Source organism: Takifugu flavidus, chromosome 3, assembly GCF_003711565.1.
Source record: "Takifugu flavidus isolate HTHZ2018 chromosome 3, ASM371156v2, whole genome shotgun sequence".
In the NCBI taxonomy this organism is placed as follows: Eukaryota; Metazoa; Chordata; class Actinopteri; order Tetraodontiformes; family Tetraodontidae; genus Takifugu; species Takifugu flavidus.
In genome coordinates this window covers 9,949,002-9,971,382 of record NC_079522.1, presented here as the reverse complement: position 1 = coordinate 9,971,382, position 22,381 = coordinate 9,949,002, and the positions used below count along the sequence as shown (strand labels likewise).

At 48.2% G+C, this 22,381-nt stretch overlaps 1 protein-coding gene across 4 annotated transcripts in view; it reads left to right on the top strand.

Moving 5' to 3' along the window:
* zeb2b (zinc finger E-box binding homeobox 2b) overlaps window positions 1–21,894 on the top strand; it is a 67,096-nt gene extending 45,202 nt beyond the window's left edge. For 3 of the 4 annotated variants that reach the window (XM_057026505.1, XM_057026504.1, XM_057026508.1), the window contains 8 exons: window positions 3,390–3,641; window positions 7,556–7,624; window positions 9,788–9,976; window positions 11,503–11,717; window positions 14,235–14,343; window positions 14,517–16,525; window positions 18,194–18,374; window positions 19,787–21,894. In XM_057026505.1, the coding sequence (XP_056882485.1) occupies window positions 3,390–3,641; window positions 7,556–7,624; window positions 9,788–9,976; window positions 11,503–11,717; window positions 14,235–14,343; window positions 14,517–16,525; window positions 18,194–18,374; window positions 19,787–20,361 (3,599 nt within the window). In that variant the 3' untranslated portion in view covers window positions 20,362–21,894. The remainder of the gene's footprint in view (window positions 1–3,389; window positions 3,642–7,555; window positions 7,625–9,787; window positions 9,977–11,502; window positions 11,718–14,234; window positions 14,344–14,516; window positions 16,526–18,193; window positions 18,375–19,786) is intronic. The other variant, XM_057026506.1, reaches the window with a different exon arrangement.
* The last annotated feature ends 487 nt before the right edge of the window (window positions 21,895–22,381 follow it).

Below are 22,381 nucleotides of genomic sequence, written 5' to 3'. Positions count from 1 at the left end.
TGGGGTTAGCGCGAGAGAGGGTGAGTGTGGGTGTTAGTCATTCTTCCCCCGTGGCGATCACCTCTACCGTCGGCTCTCCTCCTCTCTGGCTCCTCCAGAGTCGAGCACCAAAGGTTCTCGCTGAAGCCTCCTCGGGGCCGCTGGATGGCTACTTTGGGATGGTTAAATAAATGTGATTATACTTGTTAGCGGCGTCTCCGTGGCAGAGTGCAGGTGGAGCTGACTCTAGCTGCGGGGAATCGCCAACTTTCATTGTTGCGTCGGGCGAACTGGGAAATTAAACTTTTCTTCAATTGATAGAGTTTCTACGCGAGTTCCTAATGGAGACCTGGAGGAAACTCTGTAATTAGCCTTTGTCTGGCATCGGGCGCCATCTGCCTGGCTTGATTTGCATGCATATGTGCCATACATGAGAGCTTTATTGACTAACGCAGGGGTCAACATCAATGCCGTAAGTTGGAAGTGCCGTTATTCCTCCAAGTGACTTTGCGCGTCTTTGAATGCAGCATGGTGCCAGACAACTGTTAGAGTTATCTCCGGCTTTGGCGGGAGTTGATTATGGCTTCTGACATTAAAGGCGTTTTTGATCGCCGGAGCCATTTGTTCACTGTCAAACCTGATGCTTTGTAAATATAATCTGTTTTTAATATTTGGACTTTATTTCCTGCCACTAAAATAATAGTCCTCTGCACGGTCAGAATACAACAGTCCTGGCTGAAGTGTTGCCTTGGCTGCTCTCTGTTTTTTTTTTTATCTCTTTGTCCAGTGATGAGGTTTTAATCGTACTCCCTGCTGTGCTCTCCGGCTGCTGATCAAACCGGTTCCTAATCAATATACAATATTCCTCTACTGTGTGCCCTCTGTGCTGACTGACAGACTAATGCCAGAGCCTCCAAAGAGTGATGGCAGATCATTCTAAAACCAGATATTAAACTGGAATTGCTGTCGCCATTTACCTTAAAAATGCCGAGCAGAGTGGAGGAGACGGCGCTTTTAAACAGGTAGCGGGAGTTTGTCAAACCGTCAGGCGCGGTTGCTTTTGTCCGGGTGACACTTAAGGTAAGAAAAGGAGCGATGAGGCATTTGAGACGTATCCTCTTTTTGTCTTCTTCCCCAGCACAAAGGACTGATTATGACTGAGTGTTGCCGGGACGCAGCCACTGACTGAAAAAACATTAGTAGCTGAAAAATGACTTTGTTGTGTGACACAATGCCAATAGATGCTTGGTGCTCGTCTACTGTCAGCGGTGGCACCTAAACAATGGCGGCTTTCTTGATGATAATACCACATGTTTGACTTGACGAGTTCCCCACTGTCATTTCGCCTTCTTGTAGGTACCCGCTGACAGCTGACGGCGGAGATTGCATGTACTGTGTGGTTTATTTGAAGGCAGTTTGACGCCCCTCCTGCAATTTTCCGCCGACAAAACGAGGAAAATGCTTCAGAAGCTCAACCTGAAAAGTTAGCAGGGATTCGCAGTTGCCGCGCTCACTTTGTGGGGTATTAGAAGTCAGAACGGGGCACGATGCCACAGTGGATGTGTTGCCAGACAAAAAGAGAAGCGCCCTCGCTCCTTTCTACTCCGGAAGAATGGGCCTTTTAGAACCTGTCCAGCCTGAGATAATTTCATTCAGCCGGCCTCTGCTCCGCCGTCATTGAATCTGCATCCAGAGATCAGGTTCACAGCGACGGGTTGATAGCTTCCCAAGCTTCTTGGCCTTTTGTTCTACCAGCACTGTCGGGCTGCGCCCCCTCCTATGGAAGTCGGGGCAGGAGGACACGGAGCTGATGCGAGAAAAGTTAAACCCCTCGGGGGTGTTGGGGTGCCGAGGGGTGGATCCCAAACTGACTGTTTTGTCCTTTTGAAGGCCTGTCAATTTGAGAGTTTGACGAACTGATTTTCAGCGATCATCCAGATTATCGTGCCCCCCCCCCCCCGAAAATAAATATATAGCTTTTCAGATAGATATGGACCACCCAGGAAGTCGCCCCCACCACTCCCGTGTCCCCCTGTCATCTCCAGGGAGCATTACTGAGTCTGAACTTGCCTAAACCCTTGTGATCACACCTCTTGAAAAGGTTTTGTTTCTTTGTCGATTGGTATTCGAGGCAGGTCAGCGCAGTCCCACCCTCCTGCCTTCCCCTCCTCATTCTTCCCCGCTCGCCTACCACTTCCCCCTCCCCTCCCGCATTTGAAAGCCCCGTTTTCATTTTAATTTGCACCTGTTGTGCAGTTGTTCACTGAAGGCAAGTGCAGACCGGCCAGTCGTACGTGTTAGCGGGAGACGTGGGGAGGCTTAGCTTTTCATATGGATAACGTCGTCACAAATGTCGGGCGCTGACTTCATCCAGCGACTGTGGGAAGGTTCTCCAGGCAGGGTGCACTAAATACTATACATTCGCATATCTCCAAGCTATCCGATACAAATTTGAGGTTGCTGCAGCTTTTTTATGACTCCGAAACATAAAATCAAGCATTATAAAAAAGCCTCCACCTCTTCACTTTGGTGGCTCAAACTCGGGGCCCTCCCATGATTGGTCCTCACCACAGAACATTCCTGCACAAGCTGCCAATAAGGTGTGTCCCCCATGCCATGCCGCACTCCTGGCCTGCCTCCATCTGTCCTCAGTCTTCTGAAGTCACTTATTTTTTTTTCCTTCAAAGATTTTACACTCAGAACCTGCTGATGGCTGAGACTAATTTACACGTGAGCCACCTTTGATTGAGTTCACAGCCCTTATTTACAGGGTGGCTATTTTAGGAAAAGCAGGCATATGTCTGGGACTTGTGGAACTGGGTGGCCCCCCCCCGATGCCGCGCTGCCGCTTCGAGACTCTGCGCGCGCGTCAGCGTGCGTGTTCACAGATTTCAAGGCCCACCGTTTCAATAGTCTCACATGTTAGAAAACATCCATATTTATGTTCATGGTCGAATGGCCATGCAAATGCAAACACATCTGAGGGGGAGCTGTGATGAATAATCTAAATTGCTATAGGTTAAGCCCTTTTTATGCATAGCAACGGCATTTGTAACGTTGTAAGTGCTATGTGGAGCATCTGAATCGTGACAGGAATGCTCTGGAGCAGAGCCGTCCTGAAAGGTGCAGCTCGTTGGTATCCGAGGCATGTGCGCCGGACTGAAAATTAGTGGCTATTTTGGCTGCATCTCCTCGACAGCTGTCTACCCACCACTGCAGCTCTGTCACAGATTCCAGTCGTGGATGCTGTAATTGGGGTGTAACCCACAAAAGACAAAAAGAGAGGGAAAAAAGCGCCTACACCAAACCCCACTTTCCAAAACAAGCAAGAAAAAAAAAGTGTTTCAGATTTCAGCGTTAAGAAGTTCCAAAGCTCTGTTGTGACCGCTTGTTTCCTCTTTGTGTCACAGCTCTGAACTACGAGAACGTGGTGGAGACGGGCTCAGAGACCGAGGAGGACGACAAGCTGCCGGTGTCCGAGGAAGACCCCCTGATCAACGGGACGGGCAGCCCGGCCAGCCTCACCAACCCCGATGCATCGCCACGCACCGAGAGCCACGGCCTCCTGACCAAGGACGAGGAGGACGACGAGATGCGGGACAGCGGCGTGGAGCACATCTGGCCCGACAACGACATGCTGAGCGCTTCGGTCGACGGCGCAGGTGAGTCTCGCCAACGTAGGCGCCATATCTCTTTAAGAAGAGACAAAAGTTTAGAGACCTGACTTGGACATTTTTGTGAAAGAATAAAAACCAGCATTGGTTTCCCGGATGTGTCGAGTTCAGGTGAGCTGTCAATCAAAAACAGATTGCTTTTTGGCTAACACGCACGCATCCTGTCACTCACGCGGCGGTCTTATGGCGTAAACCCCGCCCATCTGGTGCCTGGGTATCCTTAAACAAACCTTGTGAAGCATCTCACAAACACTGCTGGAGCCAGGTCTGGCGGTAGAAGAACTGTCGCCGCCGCTCTCTCAGCAGACGGACATGATAAACAGTTTCTTTGTGAGCAACGGCGACCATTTGGTACACGCTTAGAGAGGAGTCCCGCTTTGAGCCAAACAACAAAAAAATATTTACAGGAAAAATGCAGGGAAATGAAAAGCACGGGCAGATGAAGACGTGCTTTCATCGAGCCGTTTCTGTTTACGATACCTTCTAAAACTCTGACTGAGCTCTTCTTCTTCTTCTTTTTTTTTGAGTGACTCCGATTGGCCCGGTCACGGATGCTTAAAAGATAAATACTTTTAATTAGGGGGCAGGGTATAATCATTAAAGGAAGCCAGCCTGCTGCAAAAAAAGCCATTAACAATCTTAAATGAAATTTTTATTTTTATGATAGCCATTTACATGTATAATAAGAGTCAATGATTCTTGGAAGCATGTGACAGGAACAGAGTGTGGCGAGAAGTCATGTAAGACAGCCAATTTAAAATGAGCTGGGGCCGCTATTCATTCCTGCTAATGAACTAGCTGCTCTGGGGGGGAAAAAAAGGAAAAGAAGAAATCTGCAGCCTTAAATTTTAATACAGGGGGAAAAAATCGCACATTTATTACAGATGAAAAAAGTCGGGTGTCAACGTTTGCTCCCCGAAAGTAACACTTTCCTGTCGGGGAGCAGGGAAGGAAGGAGGGACGGGTAAATAAATCAGGATAAAGGATAAACAGGCTGTCGTTGCATACAGTAATTGTTTATTTGATAAAGACCTGCGGAGCCGTAATGTCTGTAATTCAACTATGTTGCAATTCCCAGATAATATTCCTCTGCTGTGATAAAGTGTCTGACAGATTTCGGAGAGCAAGTCAAGTTCATTAGGCTGTTTGGAAGCCTCTTTCCCAATGTTGCGGGTGCTGTGTTTCCCAGCCATTTCTCTTTTTTTCCCTCTTCTCCTCCGGTGCCTAAGTGTCTACAATGATACCTCAGCACATAACTTAAGCCTGAGATAAGTCAGAACCCCCCCACACACACGTCCTGCCCACTTGGACTGATTTGCTCGTCACTCCCTTGTCAGGACTGTGTGCTGGGGAGTGAATGGAAGCAGTTCCAGGCTTTCAAAGCACAAAGTCGGAGTAAATGGAGAAGCTCCGCGAGCGCCGCTCGTACAACACAAAGTTTATCGGCTCTGATTCCAGGGCACAATCACCGTCTTGTGTCTGGCCTTGACATTCCATCGTCCCACAGCCAGGCTGGACGAGACGTGCTGGAAAAGCATGACATCATTATCAATGACAGGCCTTTGCAGATAAATCACCTGCGTTCGCCCTTTTTCTGACACGTCTGGAGCCGTCGGCAGGGTGGCTGAAAACTCGCCGCCGCTTACTGAGATCTGTTGCCAGGTTTGGCTTCCGTTTCTCCGACATATCACCTTTTCCCCGCCCGTTAGTCAAGTTTTGCTCGTTAATAATTTGTTACTCAAACGGGAGACGTGTGGATGCTTTTTCCAACTCAGGAATAGAAAACGAAAACTCTGTTTTCTTTGGATGTAAATGGGAAGTTAGGGAATATCTGCAAATGACAGTTGAAGTCCAAAAATATCAGCGAGGGTATGGGCCTATGAGAATGTGGCTCTGACGCAGCCAGACGGGCTAAATGAGGCGAAAAACGCACAAAAGCAAAAACTTTGAAGCGACTGCGGTGACCGGCCATAAAAATAGGAGTGTTTTCAAAATAAACAGTGTCAGAGCTGCTATGAAAATAGGCGGTCGGGCCTCTGTCCAGAGCCTTGGAGGTGGTGTGTACCTTACCGCCGCAGGTCTCTGTGATTCATGACAGCAAAACAGCACTTAGTGGACGGTTTGATCCCACAGACCGGGGCCATAAATACTTTAAGATGCTAAATGAGATAAAACGCATAATTGGCTGCATTAAATCAGTGCAGAACTTTAGAAGTACCCCAGGCCCGGCACCCAGGCCTCAGCTGGAGAGGTGTTGGTGGTATTAGCCCACCTCCTGCTGGAGGGCAGGCGCCTCTCCCCTCACGCCACCCACAACAAGAGTTTTCCAAGGTAAACAGGGGTGTGTGGGGGGGGGGGGCTGTAAATCCCAACGGTCATCCCTCTTTGCATCAGACCGAAGGTATGCAGGCAAATTTGATTACCCCAAGCAAAACACGGTGCCTACGAGGACACGGAACCGTGAGGGAGTTGTGAGCAGCAGCTGATATTTGATGCTTTGTTTAGTCAGAGCTTAATTCACATCGTTGAAATCCCATTTATTTTCTGCTTTTCAAGCCATTTGGCAGCAATCAAACACGCAGGAAAGTAGAGGCGGCGTGAACTCGGACATGCAGAAGAGTCTGTCATTACTCAGTGGAGGCCACTGACAGCGGTATTCATCATTTCTCTGCACTCGCCAAATTCTTTCAAGGAAGCCTTACAGAGCATTCCACAGCTATTGGGCTCATTGTTTTCACCCAGAGGTTTCAAGGAGAGCGTTTTGTTCGCATGCAGCGTAATGCAACCAGGATATTATGTGGGCCACACCCGGCACCTTCTCCGCAGCTCCGCAGTCAGGTTGGAGAAAATGTTCCCAACGTGACGTCCTCGAAGGAGCAGAAACAGATGCTCCTTTATTTATTTATTTTTGTTCTCGGAAGCACCTTGATTTAATTTTTACAGACAAGGCGGGAAGGCGGGCCCGGGCTGCTGCTTAAGCTGATTGGCTGTTCGATGCCCTCCATATGGGCCCGTCAGGGGAGGAGAGATTAATTTGTCAAACGAGGGCTTGTTTATGCGCCCGTCAATCCGCCGGTTATTTACCTGTGCGGGGACGGAGCGTCTGCGTGGCGCTCTGCCTGATTGGACCATGTAAATCACGGTGGGTGGATTCAAGTGTCAGATTTTGATTTATTGACTGCAGGAATGTTTAGATTGGCGGTTCAGGCAATTTCATCTTGTTGGGGTTCAAGTTCACTTTCTCTTGTTTCACAAGTCGGCCTTTAAAAATAACGGCTTCCTGTCTCGCTGTCCCAGGTCTCTGTCCCCGCCCACCTGAGGTTTACCCCAACCAATGGGGTTATTTCTGCCTGCAGAGCGGCGCTGCCCCTTAGAAATGTTTCTGCAACTTTAGCTATTAATTTGTGGTTGAGGGTTGTATTCTTGATGGTGAGCAGCGAGGCATTGAAGGGGATTGCGGCAAACAGAGAAAAACACCCTCGCTACTCGCCGCTGCGGATGAAAGCTTCCACCAAATGACACGATAAAACAAGCGTGATCCTGCATGCAGAGGATTGCAGCGGCGTCACAGCCAGGGAGTAATAAGCTCAGCCGGCACGTTGGCTGGAGCTCTCTGATTGCTCAGGTGGATGTGCTCCGCGTCGTATTTAATCGCCGTGTTTGGCCATTGAAGCTCTGCTCGCCTCCCCTGCCGCTTGTTGTCATGTTAAAGGTAAATAAGTCACTGTCTGGCTCGGATGATAGCATTCATTAAGCATGCCGCACAAAGACGCGGCGCGCGGCGATGCACAGCGGTGCCTCTGCCGCTTCCTCCGTACGTTGGTTTAAAGGCCTGGTTGTCGCTGTTTGCTGGTTGGGTTGTTATGTTCAGGTGCTCACCCCCCCACCCTGTTTCTGTGCAGATGAAATGAAGGATGACTTTGACACCCTGGGGCCCGATGCCACTTTGCAGACGGTTGGAAATGGTACAGGTGAGTTGTTTTTTTTACTCCCTCGCTTCATTTCACAGGAGACCACTAACACTAACATCATCGCGACAATAAAAGCAGGGACTTTTCTGCCATCTTTGATATTTCAAAAGTTCTGACAGAAAAGGGCCACTGTGGGTAACCCTCACCAGGAAACGAAGAGGGAAAAACAGCGGGAAAAATGTTTGCTGCTGCCATCTTTCCCTGTAAAACATCTGATGGTGAGATTTATCTTGTGGCCGCGAGTTGGAAACCGCTTTTTTTTCTAAAATAACAACAGAACGATTACGTACACAAACTGCAAACTGTAATTAAAGGGAACTCTCGTCCTGCTGGAAACCCGAGACAAATCCCTGCATGTTTATAGGAAGCTGAAGAGATGACAACTTTTAGGAGCGTCGATTAGAAAGTTGTAGCCTCCCAGGTTAGCATAGCGAGCGCATTTACGCTCCGCTGCGACTCTCGGTGGAACTTAATCCTACCTGCCATCTTGCATTAAACAGGCCTGAGCTGAGCTGCAGTCACATGCACCCCACCCTTCCATGATATCATTCCAGTTGGCCCCTGGATGCTGTTATGGCAAACCAAAAGTACCCCACAGAACGCCACGCGGCCCTGCCTCAAAAGCCTCCCTTCAGCTCTAATTACCCTCCGTCCATCCTGGTGTTTTCTTCTTCTTTTTTTCCTTCTGTCGAGAGCTGCAAATGTTTTCCATTTCGCCCGCTTAAAGGAGTTTTGGAAACAATACTGTGGCACCGCTGTGGAAGCTCCCCCGCCACAGGATCACATGTGATTCTGTTTAAAGACATGAGCAGTTTGATCACGTCCCGGTGCCAGAGCGCACTTTGATCCAGGTGATTTCCTCCTCCACTGGAAGGAAAGACTGTCTTTAAAGAGAAATGACTTGCATTTTTCATCCCAAAACCATGAACAAAAGCAGACATGAAGAACACGTTTACTGGGCAGGATTGTTGGGCTGCGTTCATGTGAAGTAAATAATAACCCTGAAGGCTTTCAGGTTCAGGTCCAGGAAACTGATTCCGCTGAGCCGCACCCCTGTCAGTCAGTCAGGCAGTCGGTCAGTCGGTCGGTCAGTCGGTCGGTCAGTCAGAATAATCAGGAGACAAAAACAACAGTTATTACAACATTGACAATTAGCTTCAAAAGGAGCTTCTAATGAGAGCGGCGCATATTATGCGATCGCGGTTATCAAAAGTGATCCATTGGCACTGGTGACATTTGGCTGCCATTTTTGACAACCAAATCTACCACCTTGACCTTTCGCAAATTGGAGCGCAAAGTCATGACGGCCGAACAAATCGCTCCTTAAGCCTCACCTTGGCTCACAGGCTAAAAGCCTAATTAACAGGGGATGAAGTCTGATGAGACGTCGCTCTTTTTTTGTTTGTTTGGGCCAAATAGTATTTCTGCAGGTCGTGCATGAACACGTGTCCGTGCGTCCGTGTGTGTGTGTGTGTGTTGAAAGTCGCCTTGACTAATGAAGGCTGCTGATGCCTCTCAGTGTGTTTTTGGAGGCAGCTATCTCCACGCTGCAGCTTAAGAGTTTCCCTGAAGAGAAGGCGACTGGGAAATAATTTGAGAAAACACATTGTGTGGCCTCAGCACTTTGGCTGGCTTAAGAGACATTCTGCTCACTGATGGCGGAGCTGCTCTCTCTTCTTCTTCTCCTTCTCTGTCTTTCTGGGCTGGTTTGTGGTTTGGCCCCAGTAATCTGTTCAACAGAGAATCAACAAAAGCCACAGTCTCTTGATTGACCTTATATGTGAAAGTCGATCCACAGAAACGCGGCTCTGCTGCTGATTAAACCGGGCTTGTGTGTGTCTCTGATTTTTTTTTTTTCCCTTCAGTCCTGAACTCGGAATCGGATTTTGCTTCGTGAGTGAGTTTGGTTTTGTTTCACGTGTCGTTCCCTGGAAGCTCGCTGTTGCCAGTTTATCTCACTTAAGTTACAATTCCTATTTTAGCCCTTGTGGTGTGACAGGCAAACCCATAATTTAGACGTATTCTCCCGAATGTTTTGGGCGACTGTCCTCGTGTTCCCAATATCCTCCTGTAAGACAATTCTCTGGGGACAGAAATGAATCCGATTTATTCCTCCCCCTCATTCTCCTCCTTCATCTTCTCCTCTTCCTCTCTCTCCTTCAGTCAAGAGCGTCGATTGCACTTCAGAGTTTGAGGACTTCTTTGCCAAGCGGAAGCTGGATGACAGCGACAGTCACGTGGTTAGCATCGCCGAATACCTGCAGCGTGGAGACACTGCCATCATTTACCCAGAAGCCCCGGAGGAGCTGTCCCGCCTGGGAACACCAGAGGCCACAGGTCCGGAGGAAAATGGTACGGAAAAGGCCAGCATCAGGCACATTTAACGGGAAATTTTGGAATTCAAACACAAGTGACATATTTTTACATCACATTTTTAACAAGACAGAGGGGCAGAGAGCTCAGACCGCTCCCAAGCAGGACATTTCCCCTATATATATATACATATATATCTATATACTAGAAAAATACACAGCGGAAATATAGTAGTGTGTTACTTTATGATCAAACTTATGATCAAAGCCCCCTTGTAAGATCTAAGGTCATAGTCCTTCCAGAATCCAGAACATCACCAAAATGTAATAATTTCTTTCTTGGCTCAATATCAACAACATCTGGAAAATGTCATTAGAATCCCTTCATAACTTTTTGAGTTATTTTTTTAATCTATTTACTGACAGGCAGACATGCGGGCAGGCAGGCACGCGGGCGGGCACCTCTTGGCAGAGGGAATTAAAATGTGCAGCAACATAACTTAGCTTTAACCACTGAAGTAGAAATAAATTTGGTGATAAATGCAGCAAACAAACTTTTCTTTCGTTAACTTTCAGTGAGGTTAATTCAACTTTTAAATACTAAATAGCGGGCGTTACTTCTCGGCGCTGCGACTCAGCTCAAGCTTTAAAAAATACTATTCTACACGTTTCTTTTTGGAGCTTAATATTTTTCCTTTTCTTTTACGGGCGTCCTCTAATGGGACAACTTTGCAGGAACGCCGTATACCTGATAACTTTTGCACCAGCAAATACTCTTAAAAGACAAAGAATTGTGTGTTATAAACTGGAAGTGTTAGAAGCCGCGGACAGAGCAGCAGTTCCCCTCGCTGACACGGCCGGACAGCTGTTGGTCCCACAGATTCGCTGCATGCCTCGGTGTTTACCTACAGCCTTAAGCAACAGCTGGGCAGGGGCCTGTAATCAGATAGTGCACCTCTCGAGGTCCCTGAAGGAAAATAAAATAAAAAAAAGAGCAGAGCTGAATTAGAATGATCCCATGATTCATGCTGCAGCCACGATGATGATGTTGAAACAAAAGGCCTGTTTGGAGGAAGGTTTTGGAGGTTTCTGCAAGAGGATTTTTGATTTAGGGGGAACTTTGTTTTATTGTCTAACTGGAGACCATTACATACAGAATAAAATCATGCCTAAAACCTTCTGGGGGTTGGTGTTTTTTTAATTAAGTGACTGCTGATGGCTGGATCAGGACTCATATGTCTTCTCATGGCTTTTTTCTTTTTTTAAAATCCCCCAAAAAAGTGTCCCTGTTGAATCATGTAAATTGATTGTCCTCTATTGGTAATAAGGAGGTGTGTGCGTGCGCGCGTGTGTTGTGTGTGTGTGTGTATGTGTGTGTGTGGATGCCAGGCTGGATCCGTGGCTCCCATGTGGAGCAGATTGCTGAGATAGCTCCCATACCACTTCTGGGCAGCCCGCCCGTTAGCTGCCATTGATTCGCTGACCTTTTGGCCCGCTTTCCCTTCCCCTTCCTCCTTCACTCCCCCGTCTCTCTCTGCCCCCTCCCGCCATCCTTCTCTGTTGCAGACCTGCCACCTGGAACGCCAGATGCCTTCGCCCAACTGTTGACCTGCCCCTACTGTGACCGGGGCTACAAGCGCTTGACATCGCTGAAGGAGCACATCAAGTACCGTCATGAGAAGAACGAGGAGAACTTCGCCTGCCCCCTCTGCAACTACACGTTCGCTTACCGCACTCAGCTCGAGCGGCATATGGCCACACACAAGCCTGCGAGGGATCAGGTTAGAGGCTTTTTCTCCCCCTTCTTCTTCCCTCATCTAATTCCTAATGTGCTCCGGTCCCTCGGAGAGCAGAGATCATTTTTTCTGATTGGCAATCATTATTAATTTTTCATGGCATTTTGAAGATGCAGATCCTTTAATGGTAATAACTTTAATTGAGGCCCTAAATGGCTTTTTGATGGCCCTCTCTGATATGATTTTCCAGTCTCGTGTTCACGATCGAATGATTGTGTGAATTTCCAATTTGGAATTTTTTATCAGGAGCCACGACTTCAGCTCCTCCTGAAGTTGTCGCTCTTCATCAAAGCCCGCCTCCCGCTAATTTCATTCACTGTGTAAACATCTGTGCGTTTACTGGAGGTTTTTGGGCCATCGATTTGCTAACGTCTGAAATCCGACGTTCATAAGCGGCCGTTAGCATGAATCACCTTAAAGCCCAGTGAGGTGAAAACGCATCAGCGGTCACGGCTGTTTAACTCGCTTGTCAGCTTGAGTTTTAAGATTCTGCAAGCTTTCAGAGTTTTAATGTAATTGCACCTTCTCTGCAGTTAAATCGACACTGTTAATTATGAAGTGGGCGGAGTCTGTTTTCAATTTTATGGATGAATATAAATGAGGAATGTGGAGCTGATGCCATTTTAAAATATCTGCTAATTGCTGGTTTAAACTCCTGTTTTGATGCTTCATCCTCCTGTAATGTACTCAAGTTGAGCCAGAAAGCGATGATATCACGTACCCATGAAGCCTGGTGCTGTAGCGCCCAGGTCGTGGGTGTTGTGTGGTGCTCTCTGAAGTGAGAACGACAGGCTCAGACTGATCTGATCACATGTCAACAGCCGGTACTTTCACCTGGTCTACCAGCTGGGCTCAAAAAACGTGAGCAGATGGACCGGGCCGAGTAAGCCGCGCTCCCCGATCCTCGCATTACAATGCAGCTGCTGCTGCCGCTCCCCTCCAGGGCCACGTCAGTGGCCAAGGACCACCATTCAGGGGCTGTCGCTTGACTTGATTTGTAAATAAGCGGGATTGTTTAAGTCCAGGAGGCAAGAAGGAGGTGGGGGGGGGGGGGTACGTTCTCTATGGACAATGGGCCTCTTTTCTTTGTCTTTGTCTGCGCTAACTTCGCTTCCTGTTTGACACATCAGAGATAACCGAGGAGCAAGTCCGCGGCGAGCGGGAGCAGCCAGATTAGCATTAAGAATAATGTCCTGATAGGTAAACATGAGCTCTTGCCTGTTTACATGCCTCCTCCTCTTAAACCAATTAGGTGAAATATGACTAATTAGACATCATACATATGCAAACATGCAGTCAGCCCCCTCCCACAGTCAGCACCGATGGTACCAATGAGTCGTTTTGCAAGTGCCATTCACAATTAGGGAACGTAGAGCGATTGTAGCTTATTAGCCGTGGTGGTGAGACTAAACTTTACCGGGTGTGAGGTCCTCCAGGGAGAAGTAAAGGGGTTATGGTGGCGGCGGAGGCGGGAGGTGGAGGCAGCCGAGCAGCTGTTGCTGTTTGTTTATGCAACTCAGCAACATACGAGCGATGGGGTCCCTCTCCGGTGCTTGCCCCCCCCCTCGACTCTCCCTGCCTGATCTTTGAAGGTTGGGGCTGTTTGAACAATTCCTCCCAGTCCTCCCAGTGTCCTGTGCGCCACCATCTGTCTCCCCAGGAATGTGGGTAGAGTCAGCACACACCCCCGCATTTGTCAGGACTGATCTGGGAGGGGGAGGGGTTCTGCCCCACCAGCTCAGAGAGGGTTTTATTTACTCATCATTGACTCTCCTGCGCAGCAGGTTGAAAATTGTTCTTATTTACATGTTTTGTTGTTTTTCATCCTTGGTTTAACTGTAAATCTGATGGACTGGATGTGATGTCACCTGTGAGCAGCCAATCACGGCTCAGCATTTGTGGTCTGAATCCTCACTTTATTACAACCCTTTAGCGAATTATTATTATTATTATTATTATTATTATTATTATTATTATTATTATTATTATTATTATTGCCATCCTCACCATCAACATAATAATCAAAAGCAACAACAATAATAATAATGATTTTTTGACACTTAATGACAACATACATTTCTGAGCTGGCGTGGTTGTGGTTGGGAATTCCAGAGCAATAAGACCGGCGGTGTGTACAGGCAGGTACACCTTTCTGACTAATTTGGCCCAAATTGCTGGAAATGAGATCAGATTGGTGGTTCTAATGTAGGAGAATGACTCTTTTCATTTATTCTATTTTCTGGCCTGCCAAATTCCAAAGGCGTGTCTGCTTTGACAGAGGAGCCAAAAAATTAAAAGGTATGTGATTCTGTGTGTTATCGGCGTGCCTGCCTGTAGTCAGAGGTAGGAGGAGGAAGCCAGCACGTCTCGTTGGGGACCGGAGCCATTTGGCTTTATCCTTGTTGTCATGCCGACCAATTGTGATTATTTAGTGAACTCTCACCCCCTGCCGAGTCTGTGGCTTTCTGTTCCTGAACGTCTCTTTCTCTTCTTTTCCCGCAGCACCAACTGCTCAACCAAGCGGCCGGCAACCGCAAGTTCAAATGCACAGAGTGTGGCAAGGCCTTCAAGTACAAGCACCATCTGAAGGAACACCTCCGGATCCACAGCGGTGAGTCACAAGTGCAGGGCCGCAAATAAAGAGCAACTCACAGATCTTCCTTTCATTCCTGGAGGATGTTACCTTTAAGGAACGTCTAGTTTCAACTGCAGCGCTGACTGTAGGTTCTCTGGTGCTCAGATGTTTGTCCTACGCCGTCTCAAGCTCTGGTCGTTTTGTTTCAGGTGAAAAACCGTACGAGTGCTCCAACTGCAAGAAGCGCTTCTCTCACTCGGGCTCCTACAGCTCCCACATTAGCAGCAAGAAGTGCATTGGTCTGATTGCCGTCAACGGCAGGATGCGCGGCAACATGAAGACGGGCTCGTCCCCCACCTCTGCGTCCTCCTCCCCGACGAACACCGCCATCACCCAGCTGCGGCAGAAGCTGGAGAACGGCAAGCCGCTCGGCCTCCCCGAACACAACAACCATCTAAACATCAAGACGGAACCGCTTGATTTCAACGACTACAAGCTGATGATGGCGTCGCACGGTTTTGGCGCTTCTGGGCCGTTCATGAACGGAGGGATGGGGGGAAACAGCCCGCTGGGGGTCCACAATGCAACAGCCCAGAGTCCCCTGCAGCACCTCGGGATAGCCGGCCTGGAGTCGCAGCTCCTATGCTACCCAGGGCTGGCGGGGAACAACCTGAGCGAGGTGCAGAGGGTCCTTCAGATTGTTGATAACACCGTATGCAGGCAGAAATTGGACTGCAAGCTGGAGGAGCTCTCCAAGTACAAGGCCTACATGAAGGAACCGGGGACCCAGGTTGAAGAGCAGAAGCAAGCACTGACACAAGGGGACCCTCAGGCCGGGCTTCCGCTCGTCAGTCACAACGGCGCCACCAAAAGCATCATCGATTACACGTTAGAAAAAGTCAACGAAGCCAAAGCCTGCCTCCAGAGCCTGACGACAGACTCGAAGAGGCAGATTAACAATATCAAACGAGAGAAATCCAACCACATGCTCGAAGGAGGTGTGGATGAGAAGGTGCAGGAAAATAACATGTTTACGCCATACGCTTGCCAATATTGCAAAGAAACCTTCCCTGGGCCGATCCCTCTGCATCAGCATGAACGCTACCTGTGCAAGATGAACGAGGAGATCAAAGCTGTCTTGCAGCCCAGCGAGAACATGATAACCAACAAGCCGAGCATCTTCATGGAGAAGAACGCCCACTTACCTTCCTCCATGCTGGCTGAGAAGGGACTCACTGGGCCTCTCAACCCCTACAGGGACCACATGTCTGTGTTGAAGGCATATTTTGCCATGAACATGGAGCCCAACTCAGAGGAACTGCTCAAAATTTCCATAGCGGTGGGCCTTCCTCAGGAATTTGTCAAGGAGTGGTTTGACCAGCGGAAGATGTACCAGTACGGTACCACTAGAACCCCACCACTAGAGCAGAGGAACAACACCGACATGGTTCTCGGGACAAACAACCACCACACTCCACCAAAAGACTCTATGGCAGCTAGGTCACCTGTGTCTCTACTGAAGCCCAGTGACCGCATCATGTCGCCCTCCATTGCAGAGCTCCACAACAACATTAGCAACTGTGACAACTCGCTCAGACACCTGAAAAACCACCAGTTTAGCGGCAGCACCAAAGCCACTGGCGAAAAGTTGGACCACTCACGCAGCAACACCCCCTCACCGCTTAATCTGTCCTCCACGTCCTCCAAAAACTCTCACAGCAGTTCCTACACTCCAAACAGCTTGACTTCAGAGGACCTGCAGGCCGAACCGCTGGACCTCTCTCTGCCGAGACTCATGAAGGAACCCAAGCATGCACTGACTGTCAAAAGCAGACCCAAAGTCAACAGCATTACCATCGACGCCAGCAGCGTCCCCTCCCCCCGAGAGCACTTCGAAGAGCCGTTGAACTTGGCCTACCTGAAGAAGGATTTCTCAGGCTCGACCAACAACGGAAGCCTTGAAAAAAGCACTAGCCCGATCTTCGGCATCAACCCATTCGCCGCCAAACCCTTGTACACGTCACTTCCACCTCAGAGCGCTTTCCCACCCGCTACATTTATGCCCCCGATGCAGGCCAGCATACCGGGTCTCAGGCCCTACCCGGGCATGGACCAAATGGGCTTCCTACCACACATGGCCTACACTTACGCAGCAGGTGCAGCCACCTTTGCCGAGATGCAGCAGAGGAGAAAGTACCAGCGGAAATCAGGTTTCCAGGTAAATATTCCAGCCGTGCTGATGATGTGGAGGTTTGGAGGTGACCCAGGTGGGAGCGAGCAGCCGCCGTCTGCAGAACCTCTCAAATTTGGGAGGATGATAATTGCTCCGGCTCTGCCGTATATTGGCAGCAGGAATCCTCAAGTGTTTATATTTTCAGCGTTATTCGCCAGCTCAACCCCTTTAAAACATCATCAGGTTCGAATAAAAACAGGAACCACATTGGTCTTAAAATCTCAGCTGAGTAAATCTGTAATTGTTCCCACTCGCCGCCGTAAACTCGAACGGGCGGTGGATGGAACGCATTAATGATCCCGACTCCTCCAGCTCCGATAGGTTTGCTATTAAATATGGGTGAAAGGCCTTTGTAAAAAAGTGACAGAGGTGAGCCCCGGAGCGGTGCGCTCCTGTGAAATCCCCCCCCCATCCCCCCCCCCCCCCCCCCCCCCCCCCGTCGCAACTTTGCTGCATTTTAAAAAGAGCCGGCGCTGAAATGAGCTCCGACGTGTGGATTAATAATGCACCGTCTCCATGTTCATTACTGCTGAACGCTGAGGGCTGTTTAACATAGAGGGAACCATTTTGATGAAAAAAGTATTAATAATGTTTCCTATTCTAAGTTATTAAATTAGATTTAAAAAATACAGCTACAGGCGTTTAGCTCAAATTGATTGCCGGGTGATAGTGGCCTCTTCTTAAAACACAGTGAGCAGCTGTCCTCCCATTATCACACACACATTCATTAAAGGACGCTTCACTGGCTCATTATCGGCCGCTAAGGTGCACCTTCTGATTTCAATCATTATATGAGTTTGCATTTTCAAGAATGGCTGCTAATATTGTCCTCCATCAATTCACGCTGGAGACCATAATCTTAATCATAAAGGAAAACTTTGGAGGAAAATGTGCAGAATTAGACCACACTGAATACGCCATTATGCCCGACTTTCATAATGGGCAGCGTGTCAGATATGGATGGGCGATATTAGACTCAGCTGAAAATTTCATAAGGAATCAACGCCGGTCTGTGCAGGCAATTAAAAATGCATGAGAACCTGTAGCATCGCGCGCTTGTTTGCTTTTCGCCGAAGAACCTCGTGGGGACGCTGCTTTAGTGGTCGTTACATGAATTCTAACAATATGAACAAATGTGTTGATTGACGAATCACATCTGAGCGCGTGAATTGAGATTATTGCAAGATGCTTGTGTTTTGTTTGACGGTCTGTTTTTCAGGGAGCATGTGAATGTGAATACGTTGTTGAGACACATTAGCTTATTAAATCATGAGGTAGAAACGTCACAGCAGAAGCAAAACTGATGCCAAAGACGCTAAGCGCCCTCCCTCCTGATGTCAGCTTTAGCATCCTGCGGGCGGATGTTAGCTTGATGAGCACGATACCAGACAAGTGAAGTATCATTATCATAACAGAATCGTTTACAGCTAGAATGTTGAACGTGTTGAAGCAGCAAAACGTATCCATCTTGTTGTGAATGCTTCTAAAAGGACGAGCAGTAGATAAATGCTGCTGATGCCCGAGTCACGTTTTAGCATTGCTCCTTCAGCTAATAACCTTCCTAATAAACACACAACGCAGCAGCTAACGAGTTCTTGCGCCACAAATTCATTCTTGTTTCTGTTTCTCTCTCTTTCTTTTTATTTTTTGAAGGGGGACCTGCTCGACGGTACACCAGACTACATGTCAGGGCTGGACGACATGACAGACCCCGACTCCTGTCTGTCACGGAAGAAGATTAAGAAGACTGAAAGTGGTATGTACGCGTGTGACTTGTGCGACAAAACATTCCAGAAGAGCAGTTCCCTTCTCAGACACAAATATGAACACACAGGTATATACTGTTCTAGACCCTTATTTTAACCCCCATGCTTTTTTATGTTTTAAATGTTTGCTTTTTTTTTCCAAATCGGAATGAATCTATTTTATGTTTCCCCCTTTCTTCTTCTTCCCCTCTCTGTTTAACCCCTAATTTTCATCTGTAAACAGCTAACTTGCTTCTTCATTGACAGGAGATGCCAGCGGTTTTTAGCTAGCATGTCACATCTTTCTGTTGTGATTTTTGGCAGGTAGCAAAGAGTTATCTTGTGAGCTGATGCTTTATTTTACAGTCATATCCTGCCAAATTAGCCAAATTTGATATCTTTAAAGGAACACTCCAGTTCACCTCGCTACATAAAGCCAGTTTCCAGCAGCTTTATCGGGCCCATTATTAGGGATGGATAGATGGCATCAGCAGAAGCTTCAGAGCGCTGATAAAAACTCTTTCATTACAGTTATGATATGGAGATTCCCTTTCACAAGGTTGCATCATTTGTTTTATCCGCTATCAGCGGTAGAGCGTTAGCCGCTTTACGCAGCCTCCGTGTTATCTGCTCGGACATGAAAGGGAAGCGGGCCGCACCGTCGGAACGGCACTGAACTCTTAAAAACAAACCCGAAAAAAAAAAAAGAAAATCCCCAGCCTGCGTTATCTCCAGAACACTGACGCATCTTCTGATGCTTTCATGGACGTGTCGCCGCGCGTGCGTCGCAATGGCGCTGCGACGCTCAGAAGTGCAGTAAAGTGGAGCCAGATGTGGAACTCTCTTTTTTCTTTGAGGCTAGCGCAGCACATGTGGTCACCAGAGAGCGTCAGAAAAGGTCTAAAATTAGCCTCTTAAACAGATGCAGGTAGAGCTTGTAAACAGCTTTCATTCAGCCAGACAGTTTATGGCGTCATAAAACAATCTCGCCCTGCTCCGGCAGCCAACTTTCTGCCGCTCCTTCGCGAGCGAGAGGACTCCCCGGCCCAGAACCAAACACGGGCCCTCGCGCCACCATGAACCTGAATCGCGTTTGGAGATAAGCAGCGTCGCCCCCCTCTGAGCCCTTCAACCCCGTCCCGGCTCCGCTCCCTCCGTCCGACACGCTTCCTCTTGTTTGTTTGTTTGCGTCGCAGCACCATTCATACCGTCGCCTCCATCACAGCGGCCTAAAATAAGTAGTTGTGGTGGAGTTTGTCCATGTTTTAACCGCGGGAGGGAATTTCCATAAAGCGGGCCCACGGATGCGAGCGCACTTTCTCTTTGCGGCTGCAATTTGAATAAACAAATAGTTTATTCAAATAGGATTTGGCGCTCCGTGCTGAAATGTGCACTTCCTCCGCCTCTGCCTTGTGCTCTGTTGTGACTGTTGTGATGTGTTGTGGGATCCGAAAGCAGCGGCCGTCTCACCGTGTGTCCCCTGCGTTTTGTGTGTCCGCAGGTAAAAGGCCGCACCAGTGCCAGATCTGCAAGAAGGCCTTCAAACACAAGCACCATCTCATCGAGCACTCGCGGCTCCACTCGGGCGAGAAGCCCTACCAGTGCGACAAGTGCGGCAAGCGGTTCTCGCACTCGGGCTCGTACTCGCAGCACATGAACCACCGCTACTCCTACTGCAAACGCGAGGCCGAGGAGCGAGAGGCGGCCGAGCGCGAGGCCCGCGAGAAGGGTCACCTGGAGCCCACGGAGCTGCTGATGAGCCGGGCGTACCTGCAGGGCATCACCCCCCAGGGCTACCCGGAGCTGCCGGAGCGCGAGGCCATCCTGAGGCACGAGGGCGTGAACGGAGGGATCAGCAGAGAGGGACGGAAGGAAGTGGACGGAGCGTACGCAAAGATGGGAAGAAGGGAAGACGAGTTCGAGGAAGAGGAGGAGGAGAGCAAGAGCATGGACACAGACCCTGACACGTTGAGGGACGAGGAGGAGAACGGGGAGCACTCGATGGACGACAGTTCGCTGGATGGCAAAATGGAAACCAAATCGGATCACGAGGACGCCATGGAGGACGGCATGTGATGTTCGGGAGCGAGCCTCTCGCTTCCTCCCCCTTTTTTCCGGTTCAGTATTCTCAGCGGTTTGGAACGACCGTTTTAAGCCGCACGTGCACGTGCCTGAAGCTTCCGGGAGGCCTCCTCAGACGCCCGTCACAAATCAATCTGGAGGCGCGGAGGAGGTGGAGGTATGGGTTTGTGAAATAAGCTGCATTATGCAAACGGAACATGAAGACATGAAGAACAAATGTACAGAGCTAAGGCCTAAACATATGTGTGGTGCTAACCTCCTCAGATAACGCCCCCCCAGTGTTCCACAGTATTTATAGCACAACTAGTGACTTGTACAAATTGCACTCCGCTTCTATAATCATGAACAAAAAAAAGAATAAAAAGTATTGCCTATGTATATATTTATACAGTGTTGAAAAAGAGCAGAAGTGTCTGCACTACAGTCCTTCAGTATTACCCTCGTCATCTCCTACCTGCCCCCCTGCCCCCCTGCCCCCCCCCCCAACGGTGTCGTCTTTAGTTCCAAACATCTACAACCACACGATTTTAGGCCTCTTGGATCAAATGAAGGAATTCGACTGTATGAAGGAGTGTTTTTATTGTTTTGTTTTTTTTTTAAAAGGAGGACAATTTAAAGAGAGAAATGGACAGATGAAGGAGGGATGGGGTGGAGGACAGACGAAGGAGGGATGGGGTGGAGGACGGGGTCTCGGTCACGTGGTTGTGGTGAAAAAAAGAAGCCTTATATGCAAACCTTTGAACCTGTGTGTTTCTGAAGTGCCACCCTGGTCTCGTGTCAAAGGAAGCTCCATTTTTCTGTCCTTTTGTTTCTCACCAGCTTCAGTATTATGATATCGTTGTTCTTGGAAGCATCCGTGTCAGTATTAAAGACGTAGAGGCAACAGTTCCTTAGTTTACATTAAGTCGTGCAATGTTTTCTCACTCTGTCAGTATTACACCAAACCGCCTGTTTTTTTTTTGGGTTTTTCTTTTTTTTCTTTCCTTATTTTGAAACAACAAATTGCATTCATTTTATTTTTAGGTTGAACAAACATTATTTATGTGGCCCATTTTATATTTCCTAATTTTATTTATTTCATACTGTTGTGTACAGTACTATAGGTCTTCAATATATAGATATATTTTAGTAAAAAGGAACATGGTGTCGATCATAGGGGCAAATTTTACGTAAAGAGAGCATTTATTGTGTTTTGAAACATTGTGAAATGCGAAGTTTAATCTTATTTTATTTCCTTTAATTTTCCAGCGACTGGAAAATTCCAAATTTGGGAACTTTTATACAATTGTGAAAACACTGTATTTTCGACTGAAAAAAAGAAAAAAAAAAGAATTCCACTTTCTTCATCTTTGTTTCTTTTTTTAAGCTAAAAAATGAAGAGGGACTGTTAAATACTATGTATGATATGATGACTGAAGAATCTTTCCTGAAATGTCTTTGTAAAAGTATTATTGAATTCTTAATTTGTAATTTCTCTGGAAAATGACCCTGCTCGAATAAAAGTAGCCAAATTACAGAATACCAAAACCCTCCACGCGTCCTGTTTGTTCCGCTAGCGGCTGCAGCCCTGTGCCGGGATGAATGGAGCAGTGATCCTTGGAATGTTAAAGAAGGAGGGAACACTTCATCCCAACAGCAGGAAAGGCGGTTTGTCTGATTCAGGTGTCAGAAAATATTTAGAAATATTCACAGCTACTCAGATTCTACAGCGAGGAGGAAGCGCGGCCTCGTTGGGAATCTTCTTCCTGTTTCCCGACAGGTGGACCACGGACCTGCTGAAGGAGACACTCCAGTCCATTAGCCACTTACGTGGCGCGGCGCAGATTAAGCACAACATCAAAGGGCCCGAGATGAAAGCCCCAAAGGTTGAGCGGTGCCAAGCATCAGAACGCGCTTTGCATATCCCGATCTTTCCCATCGATCGGCGCGCCACCGGATCATTCGCAGACCGTCCGGCAGATAAAAGAGGCAGTCTTAAATGATTAGCTGATGAGTTTGCTAATGTGGCGTCAGG